The sequence below is a fragment of the Carassius carassius genome, chromosome 30 (genome assembly GCF_963082965.1).
Source record: "Carassius carassius chromosome 30, fCarCar2.1, whole genome shotgun sequence".
Lineage (NCBI taxonomy): Eukaryota > Metazoa > Chordata > Actinopteri > Cypriniformes > Cyprinidae > Carassius > Carassius carassius.
The window spans coordinates 18539978-18561278 of record NC_081784.1 but is presented as its reverse complement, the minus strand read 5'-3'; the positions used below and the strand labels follow the sequence as shown (position 1 = coordinate 18561278).

At 38.7% G+C, this 21301-nt stretch overlaps 1 protein-coding gene across 1 annotated transcript; it reads right to left on the bottom strand.

Moving 5' to 3' along the window:
* Positions 1-369: 369 nt before the first annotated feature.
* On the bottom strand, positions 370-20024 carry LOC132110804 (E3 ubiquitin-protein ligase TRIM8-like). The gene is made up of 7 exons (XM_059517773.1): positions 18926-20024; positions 17863-18736; positions 6107-6202; positions 4266-4499; positions 3743-3774; positions 3524-3639; positions 370-1615 (listed from the first exon to the last, which is right to left on the bottom strand). Exons 2-7 carry the CDS (start codon positions 18454-18456, stop codon positions 987-989), a joined length of 1701 nt encoding a protein of 566 aa, XP_059373756.1. The 5' UTR covers positions 18457-18736; positions 18926-20024; the 3' UTR covers positions 370-986.
* Positions 20025-21301: the final 1277 nt, after the last annotated feature.

Below are 21301 nucleotides of genomic sequence, written 5' to 3'. Positions count from 1 at the left end.
CTGAACATGCTTACATGTGCTTGAATTCAGGAAGAAACATTATCTGACAAGAAGCAGAATCCAGAAGTACTAACTCATGACATGCTTGGTGGAAGCCTCCAAAGAATCTGGATTGAGTTTATGTACTGATCTTTTCCAACCTACCGAAAATTAACGAAAAATATTAATACATAACTATAAATATAACAGAAAAAACAAGATGCTCTGGCCTCTATAAGGAATGTAAGTAACACGTTAAACCATAACCGGCCTTGTGGAGTGGTTCAGCAGAAACTTATGCCTAAAACCTTGAGGTCCAATAGAAGTGAAAGATGATAAATTATAAACACACTTGGAGTCTCTTTTTTCATATTAATATTTCCCAACAACCAACCAGATTCCAGATGCCCTAATAATAGGAAGAGGGGAGGTGAAACGAGTTAAAACTAACTCCATTTACAAGCGATCATTATCTGCTCTGGGTCAGAACTCTGTGCAGTTGATCCAAAATCTGTTTGAAATTTTAAAAACTCCACCTACACATTTCTAAAAGAAAGATTCCCTCATGTTTTACACCAGGACAGAAAAGGTGTTAATGCTTAAGTTGGAAGAGATCAGTGTTTGCATTGCATGCTAAAAAGTGCTGTCCTTTTGATTGTGATGGTAACAATCCTGATTTTGAAAGACAGGCAGGAAAAAAGGTCTAAAGGTGCGGTCACATTTGCCGTTGTTTGGCAAAATTTTGCAGGCAAAATCCAGTCTTTGCAATAGGAATCCACGCAATTGGGAATTTCGCTCAAGGGCAAAAAAAAATTCCACAAACAGATTTCGCTCAAGTTGGTCATGCAGATTCGCCTGGTTTGAAACGGACTTCTGTGCGAGCTGTGCTTCATACATCTCTATGCAATTGACAATGGACTTGTTTTTGCACTCAAAATTTCGCAAATGTGACCGAACCTTAAGGAAATGGGCGAGTTATTGGAGATAAACCAGAGATGCAGTGGAAGTTAACTGGTGATGTATGGTTTAGTGGAAGATTGGCCGTATAATCCATAGAAATCAGGGTGCCTGTGGCTCTGTGAGGCATCGATCCAGTCATGCATGGAGAGCCCCTGGAGAGGCTGGGACATTGAGGGCGTGGAGGGCAGGGGGTGGGTGTAGTCCTGTGTCCAAGGGAAAGATCCCGAGCGTGGGTAGGGAGGATGGCCACGGTGGTTCGATATGGAGGGGACACTAGAGCAGTAGCAGTTGTCCATCGTGCACATGAGAATCTTACGGCCACCGTACTGCGGCAGCAGGGCCTGCTGGGAAGAGCTGGGGTTGGGGTAGTCAGCAGGAGTAAAAACTGAACTGGAATGATGGACAGACTGGGCACTGCTGCTACTGCTGAGGCCTACAATGTGCTGGGTGGAGCTACAGGGAACCATGGGCGGCTGCGACGTTGCCCCCTCTGTGGAGGTGGAGCCTTGACCCAGGAACTGCTGTTTGCTCATGGGGCCTGACGAGGACTCCAGCAGGCTGGTGCTGCTTTCAGGGAAGGCCGTGGGGTGTTTGCGTTTCTCCCCCCCAGAGGTATTCACACTGGAGGGGTGGACAGAAATGCTCTGGAGGAAGTGCGCAGGAGTACTGAATGGTGCTGGAAACAAGGGGACGGGGACAAAGAGTTTGATTGGTGGAAAAAATCAATACGTTGAACAGAGATATTTTTACAAGCAAAGTCAATGAATTTAAAATGCTTGTGCTTCAGGGCCTAGATTTTAGAAGCCAACAACCAAAAACTGCTTATCAGACAGAAAATATATATGTATTTAAGTTTTTATTTATTTTTTTGAGTATGATTTTTGAGGACAAGGGCATTCCAGGGTCAATGATGAATAAAAGTTTATCTAGTTTAAACACGTCATTGTACTTATGGTATTCATGTTAGTTTCATATGTGTTTGACAAACTAAGAAATGTGACCTGTGCTGGCAAAATGAGTGGGAATGTGCATAAGCTAATTTTAATTTAAACTACAGGCAAAAAAAAGTAAAAAATTTAGATTTTAGTCGATTTTGAGGTTCTCACAAAAATGAGTTAATTAAGCCCTCGTCTAGCGATCCCAATGCTCCAAATAAAATTTTTTACATTTTTAAATTACGACTATTTGTACGTTTTCTGAGAAGAGTACATTTTCTCCGCACATTTCTCATGCTTACTATCATCATAAAAGGCGCGTAAAGGCTCTTCTGACTGCATGTGATCCCGATAAATATACACATACAGTTACAGTATTTAAGTATTCACGCAAACAATCTGTTTTAAGTGAACGTTTGGGGAACTGTTGGGGAAAAACATCTGGTGTGTAACATTATATTAGATCCGTGCATTACAGTAGGTCTTAATATAGGTCATCTGTCTCATTAATGTTAATCTTACAATAAAAGAAAAGAAGGAACCATTCGCTGCTCTTGATTGAACTGCTTTTGTAGTTTTAATAAATCAATTGATTTGTTATGAACAGACTAAAAGGAATTTTTATATTTGATTATTTGGGTTTCTTGAATGCTGTTGTTTAGATGTAAAGAAAAAAATAATGCATTATTTAATTCTTTCTTATATTTGTTCCACTGTTATTTTTTTTTGCATCTGTTTTTATTTATATAAAAAAATAATTGCTATATTGTGATTATTAATATAGTAAGATTTTTCTCAATTTTTCTCAAAATTGTTTTCTGAAAATTGACTCTATCGACATAAAATGGGTGTAGTTCAGTCAATTTCATTTTGTTTATTCTGAAGGTCTTTTAATGGATAATGTGACCATAAAAATAACTCATTTTTGAAAATTTGCTCAATGTGACTCATTTCGCCAGCACAAGTCACTAATGTTTCAATATAATAGCTCCAATGTCACATGGTGTAGCCAAGGAAAAAGTCATACTTTCATCAGCAACATTCACACCTTGAATAAATGGGAGTGTACACATCTTAATCCTTAAATATAAATAAATAATTCACCATTTTTAAGATTTTTTTTTTTTTTTATTTTTTTTTTTACAAATAGCATGAATAATTCTAAACAAGTAAAAATAAGTTTCTAGGGAGCCACGCAGAATGACATTTTACAACCTGAACAAACCTTGCTTTATCATAAAAAAAATGATCTGATATTTAAGACCAATTGACCTGTTTTGTTTTGTTTTCTTGCATGTTTCTCAAAGCTGTTTGTACTGCATAAGCCTAAAAATAAAACCCCTAAAAATATGTAAATTAAGTTAAACTAAAAAATTTAAAACATGCTTGTCAAAGTAGGTGAATTCATGTATGTATGAAATGCTTTTTTTAGTGTAAAAAGTGCAAAAAATTATATATTGGTACCGGTCTAATTTGGCTTGCTTCTACCAAGTGACATAAATATGCCAAAAAACGTACTAACATAACTACACATGATTATGTGGCTAGTGGCTTTTTGATATTTTTATATACCATTGTTTATCCTTGATCCAATTAGAAAAGATGTGCGACCCACCAGTTGTCACTGAACCACTCAAGTTTTTACCCACCTTCCAGTATTTTTCTCAAGTTCTTTTCCTTTTTTGAGACTTCAGACAGGAATATTTTGGAATTAAGATGACCCACTTTGCAAGGAGGCAGAACACTGCCTGTGCTTGACTGTGATCTGTAGAAAGACCATTACACATGAGAAGATTACTACATATTCAAAATGTGATTCAGTATTCTATTTATATATACTTCTGCACTTTGGCTCATAAATGGCCTACCTGTCCATGAGTATTTTCACTGGTTTTGTGTTCTACAAAGCAAAACAGAACAGAAGAAAATATTAATCTCCCTGCAGTCTACAAGCTGCTGCTTGACTGCCTCTTTGTCTGTAAACATGGAAAAATCTGGAAGTGCAGATCTGCTGAGAACAACCACACACACAGACAGGGAAACATTTCTCACAGGTATGGACACATTCACACTGTGTGTTTATGAGAGTGTGTGCCCACTCAAACAGACTGTGTTTTCATATGAAGGAAACGGGTTTCAGGCAATATTTAAATCACTACACTGTTTCCTTCGTGCTAGACATGGAATTATATGTGGAAAACAAAAGAATTATGAATTCAAAGTTGTTTACATTAATCAAAAATGACCTTTACGAATTAATTTACTTTCAATCACAGCATTTCTTCCCAAGCAGCATCCAGAACGCACATTTAGGATTGTGGGATATCATAGACGACGAAGGACGAGCAGATGAAGGCATCTGTGAAGGGTGAAAGAGAGAATGGATCTCACCTTCATAATGTTAATATCCTCTGCCTTGTCAAACACAACTTGGACAGAGCTGAGCAGTTTCTTGGCCTCCTGACGGCGCTCACTGAGGTGCAGGGTTTGGGTCGAGTTCTCCTGGCAGTATTTGGAGTGTGCTTTATCCAGCACCTCTAGAGTTCTCCCCAGGTCATCTTCTAAGAGCTGGTGCATTTTGTGATACTGCACACGCACCTCCTTCTTCAGCTGCTGGACCTTATCCTGCACAACACACACAGACGAAGTCTCCCTCATTGTGAACACTTAAACAGATAGCTCTCTGTAGGAAACGAAACTGAATACAACACTACAGATATCTTGCATCAGTCATTTTAAATTGAAAGTAAATGAAGAGTTTTGTTGGAATTTTCTGCAAAAAAAAAAAAAACCCCAGCAATTTCAAGTTTTCTAGTTTCAGAAATAAAAATGTCTTGAACTGTGCTCAGACTTTAACATGCAATCAAAAGACAAGGATTTTAATAAGAACATCTCAATAACATTCTCCCAAAACCAGATTATCTGAGCTATACTGCCCACACTGATTTTATAGATCTATATTCTTATTGTATTGTAAAATTACCTCGACAACTTTTAGGAGGAACCTCGGAGACAGAGTTGATTAATAAATGAACCTGCATTGAGTATCTGTGGTATTTAAATCATATTTAAGAATCCTAATATACTTTCACAAGATCATCTGGAAACACACACACATGCCACAGTTTGATTTTAGAAAAACTTGTTTACAGGTACATTTTTACCTTACTAACCATTAAACTGCATTTTGTTTCGATATTTCTGTACGTATTCCAATATTATTTTAGTATTATTTATATATTCCTATAGTATTTATTATTATTTTGAAATAGCTTTGGCATTTTAAGTTTTCATTTTAATTTCAACTGAAGTTTTAGTAATTTTGTGTGCTCTTGCCATTTAAAAAAACAAAAATATATAATAATAATATTAATATTAATATATATATATATATATATATATATATATATATATATATATATATATATATATATATATATATATATATATATATATATATATATATATATATATATATATATATATATATAATATTATATTTAGTTTTATGATATTAAGTTTTAGTCATTTCAGTACTTCAAATTATTCAGTTAGTTGCCCAGAGTACTTCTAATTTTCAAGAGATTTTTTAAGTTTAGGTGTTTCGAGTAATATTCACATTTTTTGTTTATTAATTTAAAAATAAAAGTTTTAATTTCAGTTAATATTAACAACACTTTCATATTTATGTCAAAACATGCAGGTCATTATGTCAGTCAAGAGATTTTGATCCTGATGATTTAGTTTTCATAGCTTAATATGAGAACATTCACTGTGTGGCACAACTAAACTAATCACTTTTGCTGTTCATAGGTTGAATGAAACATGATTTGATTGCATTAGATCCATTCAATTTTCTTTTCTTATTTCTCTTGTTTTAAAACTAATCTTCAATATTAATTGTTACTTTTATATTTGTATGTGGATCTCAGGAAAACCAGCAGCTATTGTAAAAGCTAATGGATATCCATCTCCGAAACAAGGAGAATTTGACAAGACTTCTCCTTGACAGTATTGTTACGTAGTACAGCATACTTGTCTACTTCATTTTCCTCCAAAACCAAAATAAAACTGCAGGCAGGGAGAAAAAGTCCACACAAGGCTAAAGCACAGACACTGCCAATGTCATACCAAAAACAGCCTCTTCCATATTCATTAGCTGCAGTAGAAGGTGAGGGGAGACATGCAGACAGACAGACAGAAGTGTGTGTGTGTGTGTTCATGCTCCTTACCTCCACCAGGAGTTTGTCAGACTCCAACTTATACAGCTGCTCCTCGATGTCTTTCACTCTATCGTCAATGCGATCCTGCTGCTTCATTAGCATGTGCTGAAGGGCGGGGAAAACAACACAAATCAAACCTTTTTCCACCGATCCATGATCTGCCAAGCTCAACAAAACAGAATGACTCAAGGATCAAGGATCATCTGAACTATGAACCATTTTTAGAAATAGCTTTCATTTTAAGTCAGACTCAAGCTAACAAAAGCAATTCACTCCAAAATAAGACTCAAACATCACAAAAACCCTCTATATAACATGCAAAAAAAAAAATCATAGTACAGTAAATGAGGAAAACATCTATCACAGTTCAAATCACAATATAAAAATCAACAATTTTTGACTAAATCTTGCAGCACTATACTGTAAATAAATAAATTTAGATTATACACAAATCAAAATAAAACACTTTCTAAAAAAGATAAAACATTTATTAACCTGCCAACATCAGATAACTCTGCACATTTGACTGTGTTGTCGAATTATTAAAATATTACACTAAAACATTTAGCTGTGTCAAAGGTTCTGCTGACAAAAAAACTTTGGGAATCTCCAGTTAAAAGCTTTTTTTTATGTGGAGTTTACAAAACATTATTTAAGCATTCTGTGAAAAACTAACAGGAAAAAAATAATAATAATAAAGTGGGAGGTCATTGTTACACATCATATATGATATGATAATGTTTACTAAATTAAAGCCAAAAATGACATTAAAACATCCTTTGCAGAGTTCCATAATGTTCCGCAACAACTGAACTACAAACTATTTTTAGAAATATTTATAATTTTAAAATCAAATGCAAGCTAACAAAAGCAACACATTCTCCATCTACTCCAAAATACGACCCCAAACATTCCGTAGGCCCTCACTATGACATCCAAAAAAATTACAAATCTTATTACAGCAAATGAGGGAAAAAAAACATGTCGGCAATGAGACTAATTCTAAAGAACCACATGCACACGTTTACACACGATTCTGCTTGCTATTAGGTGTCTGGACAGGTTTTAAATTGGATTCAGAGGAAGCCACTAACCCCAAAGCTCCCCCATCCCCCAGCCAAATCAAAGCCTGACAGTGTGCTGAAGCTTTTATAATCCCCTTCATACTCTGTCTCACATGCCCACAAGAAGAAGACTGCACCTCAACACCCCAAAGTCAACTGGATACAGAATAACAAGCCAATTTGGTTGTTTAATCACATAAATGACTATGCAACATGCAATAGGTCTATTGCAAAGGGAGAATGCAGCTGTCATGACAACAATAACGCACTAATAACTGTGCATGCACGAGTGTGCGCATTAATAAGTGTGTAATAAGCAGAGCAAGAGGGGGCAAAGCCATCTCGGCCTCTCATTTTGCTCGCCATCGCACCCTTTGTTTGCATGGGCTTCTTTCAGTGTCAGTGACAGATTCTCATGTTATCCCTGCATAGTGAGATGTGCACGGGACCGCTGCAGGATCTATATATCACATGAGCGGAGACACATTCTTGGGGCCTACAGCAACTGGGCTCCTGCAAACTCCTGCATGGGTGCCAGGCAAACAAACAGAATCTCTACAGACAACAGTTAACAGCCGTCACTGCTCACCATGGACACCAATAGAGCGCAACAGTGCGGAAGTAAAAATCACATTCATGTTCTCCATAGAAAAACAGACATGAGCTGAGCTCACGAGGCAGTGTCATTTTAACTTCTTTAAAATAAATAAATACATTTAAATGGCAAATTAGCAATGAAATAATACTTTATCTACAATTATGAAGCGAGATTCAGTAAATCAGAGAACATTCTGTATCACTATATATGGATATACCAGACATCGTACCCCTTAGGGGTTTGTGAGTTACTAGCCGTTTGCATCACCCCTTTTTTATGCGCATTTTGAAGTATCACATCAGAAACATCTGGAAATGGCAAATTTCGGAGAGAAGATGGAGAAAAAAAAATACGTAATTCGTCAAAAAGTTTTTATATTCGCTTGAGGTGGTTTTTGACTTTATTGTGAATAATTGAAGATGCAAACGCATTTGCAGGAAATAATTCTGACACACAAACATTAAATGCACATGACTTACTGTTGGTTACTAGGTTATCAACACTACTGTCATCCGCTCAAACAACTTGATGGAAACACACCTAATTTGCATTTGGCGCTTCTATATATATCTATATCTACAGTCGTGGCCAAAGGTTTTGAGAATTACATAAATATTGGAAATTGGAAAAGTTGCTGCTTAAGTTTTTATAATAGCAATTTGCATATACTCCAGAATGTTATGAAGAGTGATCAGATGAATTGCATAGTCCTTCTTTGCCATGAAAATTAACTTAATCTCAAAAAAACCTTTCCACTGCATTTCATTGCTGTCATTAAAGGACCTGCTGAGATCATTTCAGTAATCGTCTTGTTAACTCAGGTGAGAATGTTGCCGAGCACAAGGCTGGAGATCATTATGTCAGGCTGATTGGGTTAGAATGGCAGACTTGAAATGTTAAAAGGAGGGTGATGCTTGAAATCATTGTTTTTCCATTGTTAACCATGGTGACCTGCAAAGAAACGCGTACAGCCATCATTGCGTTGCATAAAAATGGCTTCACAGGCAAGGATATTGTGGCTACTAAGATTGCACCTAAATCAACAATTTATAGGATCATCAAGAACTTCAAGGAAAGAGGTTCAATTCTTGTAAAGAAGGCTTCAGTGTGTTCAAGAAAGTCCAGCAAGCGCCAGGATCGGCTCCTAAAGAGGATTCAGCTGCGGGATCGGAGTGCCACCAGTGCAGAGCTTGCTCAGGAAGGTGTGAGCGCATCTGCACGCACAGTGAGGCGAAGACTTTTGGAAGATGGCCTAGTGTCAAGAAGGGCAGCAAAGAAGCCACTTCTCTCCAAAAAAAAATCATCAGGGACAGATTGATCTTCTGCAGAAAGTATAGTGAATGGACTGCTGAGGACTGGGGCAAAGTCATATTCTCCGATGAAGCCCCTTTCCGATTGTTTGGGGCATCTGGAAAAAGGCTTGTCCGGAGATGAAAAGGTGAGCGCTACCATCAGTCCTGTGTCATGCCAACAGTAAAGCATCCTGACACCATTCATGTGTGGGGTTGCTTCTCATCCAAGGGAGTGGGCTCACTCACAATTCTGCCCAAAAACACAGCCATGAATAAAGAATGGTACCAAAACACCCTCCAACAGCAACTTCTTCCAATAATCCAACAACAGTTTGGTGAAGAAAAATGCATTTTCCAGCACGATGGAGCACCGTGCCATAAGGCAAAAGTGATAACTAAGTGGCTCGGGGACCAGAATGTTGAAATTTTGGGTCCATGGCCTGGAAACTCCCCAGATCTTAATCCCATTGAGAACTTGTGGTCAATCCTCAAGAGGCGGGTGGACAAACAAAAACCCACTAATTCTGACAAACTCCAAGAAGTGATTATGAAAGAATGGGTTGCTATTAGTCAGGATATTATGGCGTTATTTCCCTGTCAAATGTCGAGAGCGCATAATTGTAGCGCGAAAGTACATTAATATAATGCGCGAGAGTGTATCTCTCTGCTCGCGCGTGGAATATAATGTGCGCGAGCGCGAATCTCTCTGCTCGCGCACGGTATATAATGTGCGCGAGCGCGAATCTCTCTGCTCGCGCGCGGGATCAACCAATAAGATTCCATGTACGATGTCGCGTTTTCATTGGTCAGTCGTTAAAGCCTATTTCTGATTGGTTGTTGTCGTTTTGACAGCGTTTATGCCAAGAGCAAAGAGAAAGAAATTGAAGAGAAGAGTACTTGGCCATGCGCGAACGCACTGGACGCAGTCTAAGCACATACACGCTTACATTAAGCGAAGAGGTGAGATTCGCGATTGCACTGAACACGTTTTAAGTGCAGGCATACTCTCCAAGCGAGCCCAGAGAAAATTCTTACAAGAGCAAGGTGTATCTGAGAGCGCGCGCCCAGTTCCCGCGCGCGAGCAGAGAGATTCGCGCTCCGCACATTAGCCTATATTCCACGAGCGAGCAGAGAGATTCGCGCTCTACACATTATATTCCGCGCGTGAGCAGAGAGATTCGCGCTCTGCACATTATATTCCGCACGTGAGCAGAGAGATTCACGCTCGCGCATTATATTAATGTACTTTCGCGCTACAATTATGCGCTCTCGACATTTGACAGGGAAATAACGCCATAGGATTTGGCCCAGAAGTTGATTGAGATGATGCCCAGTCGAATTGCAGAGGTCCTGAAAAAGAAGGGCCAACACTGCAAATACTGACTCTTTGCATAAATGTCATGTAATTCCCGATAAAAGCCTTTGAAACGTATGAAGTGCTTGTAATTTTATTTCAGTACATCAAAGAAACAACTGAAACAAAGATCTAAAAGCAGTTTAGCAGCAAACTTTTTGAAAACTAATATTTATGTAATTCTCAAAACTTTTGGCCACAACTGTATATCTATCCATATCTATCCATATATATATATATATATATATATATCTCTCTATATAATAAAATAATAATAATAATAAAAAAAATATATATATTTTTTTATATTTAAAAATTGTTTTGGCCTGCATGTTTCAGCAACAGCAGCAGTATGAGACATTAGGGCTGTCAAAAAATATATAATTTTGAATATTTGTCAAAAAAAAAAAAATCCACATTCAAATGCAAAAAGTTGCATTTGAATTCTAGGTCTGTGTCAGCCCTCAGTCGGCCTTATCAGTGGCGCACAAAATGCGATGCAGTGTCATTGCATTTTAATGCTTTTGTTATCATATAAAGTTGAACACACCAGATGCAGCGCTGCTACGTTGATCATTCAATATATTGGGGAAAAGCAAAGGCATCAGTGTGGAGAAGATGTTTAAATCAAAACTGAAACCAAGCTGTTCACACAGAACACATACTCATTGCATATTCTAGAGGGACAGATCACCTTTGCACTAGTGTCTCACACAAGAAAGTGGCATGTTTAGAAAGCCATGTAAAATTAATGTAAGTTCAACTTTTAAAAAACATGTCTCAAGACTTTATGGTGGTTTTTCCCCATCCCACTGTATCTCATGTTTTTAAATTAAGTAGCCTACTCTTTGTGATTGGTGTTGGGTACTTTATATTAACTATAACTATACATACGCATGGTGCTGTTTTGTTTCTAATTGTTTAAGCAACTTTATTAACTATATATGGTTTATAAATATTATTTTAAACATCATGCACTTTTTTTCCCCAAAAGATAGTTGTGTTATTTTATTACACCTTTTTTTCCCCTCTAACTGAAATTATGCTTTTTAAATTCAAATTTCAGTCATTTTGACAGCCCTGAGACACTATCTTATAAAAGATACAATTTTTGTCTTATAGCAGTTCAAATCACAATATGATACAAAACAAATCATAATTTTTGTAACTAAATCACCAAACACTATACTGTAAAAAAAGAACTTTCAATGAAAAACTATCAGAATGAAACACTCACTAAAAAATATTTTTTTTTATTTACCTGCATGTCATGTGACCTTTAGTCAACATCAGAGAACTGAGAACATGCAAATGTGTTGTTTAATTATTAAATTACTAAGTTAAAAGCTTAATATTGTTTTTAAAATTATTATATATATTAATTACCAAAAAGTAAAAAAATCTTATGAATGTCTGTGCTTATCACATCACTTTAATTCGCATAACAGCATGTTAATGCCAAATTCAAACCTGATTATAATTTGATCTTGAGCTTTGAGATCAGTTTTAATGGGTGAGTGAAGCTGCTGCTCATGTCGAGCGTTCCATTTCAGTAAGCATGACTTCATTAAAAGCAGCAGACAGAACAGCTCACTGTGGAACAGATCAATAGTTTAAACAGATGAGTGTACCATTTCCTTACCATTTCCACATACTGGCATTTTGAGCACCTCGTGGACTCAATAGTGCTATCAGACTGAGTCACTGATTACACACGGTTACGAGTACAGGAAACTGTACATCTTCAGCTCGACAATGGCAAAAACTTCACGCAACATACCAGCAGGAAGTTACCGAAAATTACTGCTCTCCTGGTGCCATTTTGCTTATCAGCAATCAAAAGAGGACCTTTTAAGGTTTTTAATTTGTTACAACTGTTGGTGTACAGATGAATGTATCCATGTGCTATACATCTGTGCGAGCGCTTCTCGCTTCAAAACACGCAGATGTGCAGATACGATCTGTCAATCTCTTTTGACTGGGAGCACGGAAGGTAGCATCCAAAGAATCTACAGACAATTAACAGTTTCTGTTATAAATGGAAGCCATTTAATTGCAGAGATGCAGAGCCTGATGATAGGCTTGTTGATGGCTTTTTTACGCTTTTAAGGTGAAGAAGATCGGAGCCCAGACTGGGACCATAATAATCTGGTTTTGTGAGGTAGTGTGAGGGGCGTGTGTGAATTTCACAGCTAAATGCAGGATTGAGTTGATTTATTTCTGCAGTTTGTAAGTGACTCAAAACAACCTACGTACATTCACAGCAAAGACATAAGCTCAGGCATCCTAGCAGCTATATGTGAAATGTGCAAAGGGCACAGTGCTCTGAATGAATAGTGATAACTTACAATTCACTTATAAGTCGACAAAACCTCACTAGTACTTCACAGTATGCATTCATAATCAATCACAGAAGAAAAACTCTGAAAATTTTGTAATGAATGGTGCATGATTTTACAAAACAGATGCGAGTACATTTTCACTTAAAGAAAGGTCAGTATAGACACATCCTACATACATACAGATCTGACACTTTACATGAATACAGTAACCTTCATGTGTAAATAGAGTATTTTGCAGTGAGAACTTTTAGATGCATTATCTAACATAAAACTAACCCATCATGTGAGCACATTTAATATTTAATTATGGCCTGTCCCACTTCAGAGGTCTTGATCTCATGAACTGTATCCAACATGAAATCTTACAAAACCTTGAAAATGTTGACATACTGATATGATAAAAAAAAAAAACATTATTATTATTAACCAATTTATTTAAATTTACACATCACTTTTTTAAACATGTTCCATAAAAACTGCAAAAAACTGAAATATAACTAGGTTGCTAATAACAGAAATAGGCTGCTAAAAATGAATAGAAACTTCTGATATCACATTTAGATTGATCTCCTAAAAGTGAAATATAACTATAAACACTAACCACACATAGATATATAAATATAAATAAATGAGGGAAACCATCTAAAAGCTTATTTGGAATTGCTGACAGAACTGTATCCTCCACCTGATCGCACCTCCTGAAACTGAATACTGTATGTATAAAGTATCTCTATATTCAACAATCTTACTTTTAGATGTGCTCAAGATGCTTACACAGGCGTTTTCTGTACTACGTTTCACCACCACTTTCACAAAATAAATTTGAATTAATCATTTAAAAAGAATCACATGTTACTGGTTTAACAATGGCCTGACAAAACCTTCACTGAAAGAACTCACTTAATTAGAAAAAGTGGTTACTGAATTTACTTTTTTTTTTATTCACATTTTTACCATCCAGCTAGTTTGTCTTAAAATACGACAACATGTAGGTAAGAAATACACATCTTACTTTTGTAATAAATGATATTAATCGTAAAAAAAAAATACAATAATCTTTCAGCCAGTTTGTTAAATCTGAAGAGTTCATCTAATATTATGAAAAAACTAATATCATCTTGGCAGAGGCATGAAGACAATGGGAAATGGCATGGCACACAGCATGATGCACAATATTACAGTACAAACTGCTTCCACACAATCACATTGTACATTCATCTGCAGCAGCAGCCTTGTCCAGATGAATCGCCATCACAAAAGACATTGCCTAGCTGATAAGGCAAGCTTGCTTACTACTCCACATCTCTGTATTTTCCTACTAGACTCGTTTCACTCAAAGTTTGCGTTTGCAGTTCATGATTGCAGTAAATTATTGTGTTTATGCGATCCTATGCAGAGCCTACATGTCAGGGGTGCAAACAAATCAATGGTATTCACCACTTTCACAATAATATGACTGTGATTCCAAACATCTGAAGTCATCTGACTGTACTGAACTTTTTCAAGGCCGACTGCGAGAGTGATATAACGCTGTCCGGGCTTGCCTGCGTGCAGGGGTGTGATAAGAATGGCCTCTCAAATTATTCAGTGACACCACAATCAATTTTCAAGACTTTCTGGGAGCAAAATCTGGAGGACAATTACATTTCGAATGATCCGGTCCAACTGACAGCATGACTACTTTCCAGAAAATGGTCAAATGTGGGCTGAGCCAGGCATCCACACATAATTCCTCACTGCTTGTGTCCTAGATTTAAAACACAGTTAATGGTGGAAGTGATTTCGTGGAGCGTGAATGTCAACGGACCATCCAAAAGAGTAAATGGGTTTCAAGCAGACTCCGGTCATGAAAAAGGGGAAAAGAAAGAAGAGGAGGAAAAGAGATAGAGGGGTGATCCTCCACTGGATATCCCATGATGTCATCCCTGCGAACAGGAGGCGGATTATTGGGAACGGAGCAGAGAGGGAACTGAGGTCACTCCCTTCCTGTGTCTGCCAGGAACCCTACGTCCTATTCCAGAACAAGAGGCGAGGGAGCCAAGAAGGCCATGCAGTTTTACTGAGGGTCCACTTGAGTCACACTCTCTAAATGTATGCACTTGCGAAAGAAGGAACAGAGGGATGTGTGTGTCTTTCAACAGCAGCTGTGGGTAGAGCAAGCCTTGTGTCCATTTCCTCCCTCTCTTTCCCCCTGATTTTACTTGGCTGCTTTAGGATCTATGACACATTGACCATCTAAAAAGCATTCCTCCACGCATCCACAAGTCATCCCTGCCAAGTCCAGCAGCAGCTCACCTCAGCTCACAACAGTTCATTATTCTGGGAGGCATCTGAAGGAACCGTGTGGGGTTTTTTTTCACTCCTAAACTGCAGAAAGTCCCAGCTCAGTTTCTCATTAGCATATCAATCATGGTTTAATTGATCATCAGCATAACAATTTGGGTAAAAGTTGAACTGAAAATCGAACATGAATTTCTTATTGTCTTTGTTCTTGTTTTGTCTCTTTTCTTTAAGGCCAGCTGCACTCGAGTTGCATACGTTTTTGTGAAACATGATGATCATGTTCTCCAGCAAGATTTGAGATGATCCAAAGAGCCTCACTGAAAGAAGAACATCTGACCATCTGGACAAAGAGTCACATGATCAATGTCACTTTTAATTTATTTAATGAGTGACCTAGAAATCTGAAACATTTCTCCATAAATTTAAGTGGACTTTTGGACCACACTATATGTATTTGCTAGTATATGATTATCAGACAATTCAGTTTTCCAATAGTCAAGAACTTGACATTGAGATCAAAACTTTTAAGATGACAAGTCTATGTAAATGGTCTCATCAATAAAGCAAACAAAGGATAAGTATTCCTCTGTGAAGTGCTTCTCTGGAAAGCCAGTTTTATGGACAAGCTCATTATTTCTTTCTGCTATTTGGCAATCAGTCTCACAGGAAAGTAATGTGTAGGTGGCGTTTGCAGTGAATGTTTCAAATCAAGCACTCTAACAAAATCACTTAGCATACATTTTTTATTCATAATTGTAAAAATTTTAGATATTAAAGTACTTAAAGCGTCCATTTTAAGTTGATAAACCTATAGAATATAACCATATATAAGATTTTACTTGCCCTAAACAATGAGGCTAGTGAACATTACAAATAGCTTTTTTTTTTTTTTACACTTAAAGTATTTCTCGCTCTGATGAGTGTTAACATTCGGCTGACTGGGCAGAGATTTAGGATATGACAGAAGTAACTAGGAATGGTAGCATAAACTCATGTTCAAGCTCAACTAATGTTTCAAGAGGAAGTGATTACTTCAGTCTTTGACAGGAAGTTCACTCCTCACCCCATCCATATCCAATGAGTCCCTTCATGACGAAAAAACATGGACTGATTAGGGAGACAAAGTTTTATACTTTCAAGTCCTCAGTATTTTGATTGTTTTTGCAATAATTAGGCCAAATTTTTCACATTACTGCAATTCAATGTTGCAGAGTATATTTATCAGTTTGTACCATGTAATACTTGAGTATAGAGCCTGTCTCTTCCTACTGTTTATTACTACAGTATAATGGATAATACATATGGAAAATGATTAAATGCATTTTCCTACATTAAATTAAAATGAATAGTACTTCAAAGCAGCTTTCAGAACCTTCCTGACATTTTGTTTAAACAAGTTATGCAATATCGTCAACCAACAATATCTGGCTGAAACACCAAAAAATTGTGTTTGGTTTTGGCCAAAGTAGGTTTGAAGGGCTGAAACCATTGGCCCAAACAGTGACATTTATTAAAGTGGTCATGTGACGTTGCAAAAAAAATAGCATTATTTGGTGTTACGAAATGTGTTTATGCTGTTTTTTTAAAGAACATTATTTCCCACATACTCTACATTATTGTTGCTCCTTTTCTGAAATGCGTCTGTGACGAGAGGGGCGGGCCGACAGCCGTGGGAATGGAGCGAGGCCGGTGGAGTTAATGAGAATGGGTAACAGCTGCGCCACTCACTTGTCTCGAGTGCCACGGAGGAGCTCCGGAAAGATAAAAGGAGGAGTATGGACCGCGAAAGAAAGAGAGGACCAGGCCTGGACTTTATTTTGTGTTTTGGTTCTGTTTGTGCTTGGCAGTCGTCCGCCAGGGGCTGTCACACTCTTTTGTGTTTATTATTAAAGTTTTATTTAAATGTTTGCTGGTTCCTGACTCCTCCTTCCCGTGACAACGAACTGTGTTACAGCGTCGATTTTTACAAAGCTTATAGTTCTAAAAAAAGTGAGGTGTGCTCCGATTTGCCAGCTATCCAGTGCATTGTGATTGGCCGAATACCTCAAGCACATGACGGAAATGTTTCGCCCCTTCCATATAATGCCGTGTCCCGGTGCGACAAGACAAAACTAATAAAACCCATTATAAATGAGGCATTTGTTGCATCCAGTGGGGACATAATTACTGATTTATACTGTCTTTTCGCTCTGCGTAAACATAAAACCATGTCTGCATTTGTGAACAGAGAAAAGACAAACTACAAGTGCTACTCTGTACTGCTTAAAACTTGCTTTGAATCAGTGGCAAATTCTTTAAATATGAAAACATTGTTACATCTTAATAATCTTATGTGAACAATGTCTATGCATTTGTTACTTTTTTCCCCATTTTGACCTTGTACATTTTAATCAAAGTTTTAACCCCATCTTCCCATGAAACAAGAGAGTTCTCTTTGATGAAGTACACAAGATCTCTCCAATCATTAAACCCGTTTATAACTGCTTCCATCCAATCAACAAAAGATGGATTAAACCAAGTCCCCACCCTACAATTTTTTTTCTCCAAATAATCCCTTTCACTCAAATGTACACCACCATATGGATGAAAATATCTGATGGTACTTCGGTTTCATCCTGACTTTAATTTGCAGATTAAGTAGCATGTTAGCAAAGTTTATTTTAGGTAATACACCAATTTCATAAAGGGGTCATGCATTTGACAGAGCATGAGTTAACCAGGTTAACTTGATACAGTATACCTCTGATGTCTAAAATGGACTGTTGGCTCAGTCCCTGGTGCAGGAGGAGTTTAGTTACACCCCTACAGAGAAGTTCAGAGTAAAGCACTCACCCTGATGTCATTGCGTCGCACTTCCACGTCGCACACCGCTTGGCCGTGTTTGGGCGCACATCTGGAGAAACAGCAGTACTGGCAGACCGCCACCTGTTCCACATCGCAGTGATAGAGTCTGTACTCATCATGGTGCGAGCAGCTCCAGGCCTGCACCTCCTCAACCCCCACCAGGAGGTGTCCAGGAGCGGGGCAGGGCTGCTGGAGATGCGTCTGGATGTGAGACTGGCAACACGGTGTATTACAACGAAGACACACTTTCTGCGCTTGAAGAGGAGGCCCTCGCCTGCACAGAATGCAATGCAACACGGCCGGAGCTTTCTCGACGTTCAGCGCGTTAAACTTTTCTACAATATTAGTCAGTTTGATGTTATTCTCCAGGTTGGGTTTCTGGTTGTATGCATGGTTGCACTCCGGGCAGCGCACACTGGCCGTGTCTTTGGCCCAGGCCTCGCTGATGCAGCCCCGGCAGAAGTTGTGTTTGCACGGCAGCTGCACGGGCTCCACGAACACATGCAAACAAATGGGACAAATGAGCTCCTCCTCGAAGCAGTTCCACCAGTTCTCAGCCATCTCAACCAGTTGATCAGACATCCAGTTTTGAGTTGGCAAATATCAAGCTCTAGCACCGTCCCACAAAGTTATGCTCATTCTCGTGACTCCTTCATGTAGATCCAAGTGTTAGCTCAGTAGATGAAGACCATACGAGCACAGAAGCCCCAGAGAAACAGCTGCAGATCAGACCCAAAAATGCCAAGGGAGCGTTTCTGCTCCTGGCACAGTTCGTCAGAAATCAAATACCACAGACGGGCGTGAAAGAAGGAATCTTCAGACGTTCAGGGTTCTTTTTAAGAACGAGAGAAACTTCGACGATCTATCGACAACAGAACGCTAATTATGATGTGATAATTTAGAGCGAGCGAAACATGACATAATATTACGTTACTTAACTAATCTAAAATGCTATAATGAAAAATCATTATAACCATGGTGTTACTTTTACGAACTTTCTGAACCTTCTGAATGAATTATTTAAAAAAAAAAATTAAAAATGTTACTTTACCTGTAAATATCTTTTATTGGGCACCCAAATCAAACCCGAGATAGATGTATCAGTGACAGATGCCCAACTATCCGCTAAAAGATAACTAAACTACTAGTTAAAGGATACTACATCGTCTAATGTCCAGTGTCAGTCAAGATAAGATCAGTTAAATCAACATGAAAATGTCTTATCGTCGGAAGCATGTAGTAATGTTCAGAGTTTAAACAGGAAAAGGGTGACGCCACAAGTCCTCGAAGCAGCTGTAGAGTCGCTCACTGAAGCAGTCGATCACGCGTTTGATTTGTGCACATGACATCTGCCCTGCTGGAATATAATAAAGTAGACCTGAGCCTCTGTGCTGCCCGTGTAACACTATATCGATAGGATTTATGTCTCCTGCAACTACAAGAGAGGCAGCCGGTAGAACTAGAAAGACTATTTTTTATCTATTATAGTGACACGACTTTGAATGAACATGCAATTGACGCGTATACATGCATGGCAACATGCTCTCGTGCAATTAAACCACAAAGAGCTGCGATTTTATCATTATCAAAGATATTCTCTATCTGTGTTGGATAAACATTACAGAATGATCCTCAACCTGATCCCGGTCCATGTTTCGCCTGATGTTTACCTGGCCGCACTTACCAGACACGGATTGCATTCATTTTTAGAGCCCGATGTCGTGTATTTTATCTTGACGAAGCGAAATCGAAGCAAAAAATATTTATGTGTTAAAGCCAGATACCTTTGTTGCTCTTAAATGAGAGGATATCGTTTGGCCCTTGTTATCGCTCATCAGCCATCTTGTTTTCCTGTTTAACGCGAATTAAAAACGACGTATCGGTTTACTTTCCTCTCGTTTGTGTCTCCTTTATATAGGCGCTTCACGTAAAACAAAACAAAAACAGATCCAGTTCCGCGATCATCCAGGGATATAACGCCTTTTAAAACGTCAGTCCTGATTGAAAACAGATGCTTCAGCGCCGTATTCCAATCTGCGTCTATTATTATTTATGATTCCCCCCCCCCCTTTCAAGCTAACGTTAATCCTAGATGAGAGGAATGCAGGCACAGGACTGCAACTCAGGATACAGTTCACATACTCCCCCTTCCCTGGTCACGTGATCAGACCGGAGTCGATACATAAAAAAATGGGAGGGGTTATTAATCGGGGGCGGGGTTTGATTTAAAGGCACACACATCTCATTTTCTTTTTTCTTTTTTGTAAGCTGTCAAACGCTCAAACTCAGATTCTGTCAAGTACAGGAACAGGAACGTGTAATTAAATTTATTTAGGAGAAAAAAAATAAAAACCTACACCTACACACCTGAGCCTTTTGGCTTAAGCTGGTTCAGAATTTAGGTTTTTGTCAGGGGAATTTACAACAGCTGAACTCCAGACTGCCTTGAGTAAGACCAAACAAGGGAAAGCACCAGGACATGATTACATCCACCCTGAGTTTGTGACTCTCCAGAGTGTAACAACATCTGTATGGCTCTGCTCATTCTACTCGACATGCCTTCGGAGGTCCAAGCTCCCGAAGATATGGCGCCGCGCTGCTGTCATAGCCCTTCCAAAACCAAACAAGCCTGCTGAAGACCCCAAATCCTACCGACCCATCTCACTGCTCTGCGTCCCATTCAAAACCCTGGAGAGGCTGATCTATAATCGTATCGAGCCAATAGTGGACCCTCAACTCCCACGGGAACAAGCTGGCTTCCGGCGCGGTCGGTCAACGGTTGACCAGGTGACACTGCTCACCCAAGACATTGAGGACAGCTTTCAGGAAAAACAGAAGGCTGGAGTAGTGTTGCTTGATCTCACAGCCGCTTACGATACCGTCTGGCACCGCGGACTCCACCTAAAGCTACTAAAGATCATTCCCGACCGGCACATGGTGAAGTTCATCATTGAGATGGTGACGAACCGCAGCTTCACCTTAAAGACCAGCGACGGTCAATGCAGCAGGCTTAGAAGGCTGAGGAATGGTGTTCCGCAGGGTTCTGTCCTCGCACCGATGTTATTCAATATCTACATCCACGACTTACCGGAAACAACATCCCGGAAATATGGTTACGCTGACGACCTGGCCATTATGACGAGGCGACAAACATGGGAGCAGATGCAGGCCAGCCTAAACCAGGACATGGACACCTTGGCAGCCTACCTGCGTGAGTGGCGTTTACAGCTCAGCATCGGCAAGACAGTTGCAGCAGCTTACCACCTGAACAACAGTGAGGCCAGACGGGAACTGGACATATTCGTTAATAACAAGCGCCTTGAGTTCCAGCAAGCCCCATGGTACCTTGGCGTACGCCTGGATAGATCTCTAACATTCAAACAACACCTTGAAGAAGTGACGGCCAAAGTGTCATCAAGGGTCGCAA

Excerpts from the sequence above, each read along its gene's own strand:
- LOC132110804 (XM_059517773.1), bottom strand. The coding sequence starts at position 18,456 with ATGTCTGATCAACTGGTTGAGATGGCTGAGAACTGGTGGAACTGCTTC. Across the intron at positions 6,203-17,862 it reads TGCGACGCAATGACATCAGG|CACATGCTAATGAAGCAGCA; the intron begins GTGAGTGCTTTA and ends CCCGCCCTTCAG. Across the intron at positions 1,616-3,523 it reads CTTGAGAAAAATACTGGAAG|CACCATTCAGTACTCCTGCG; the intron begins GTGGGTAAAAAC and ends CCTTGTTTCCAG.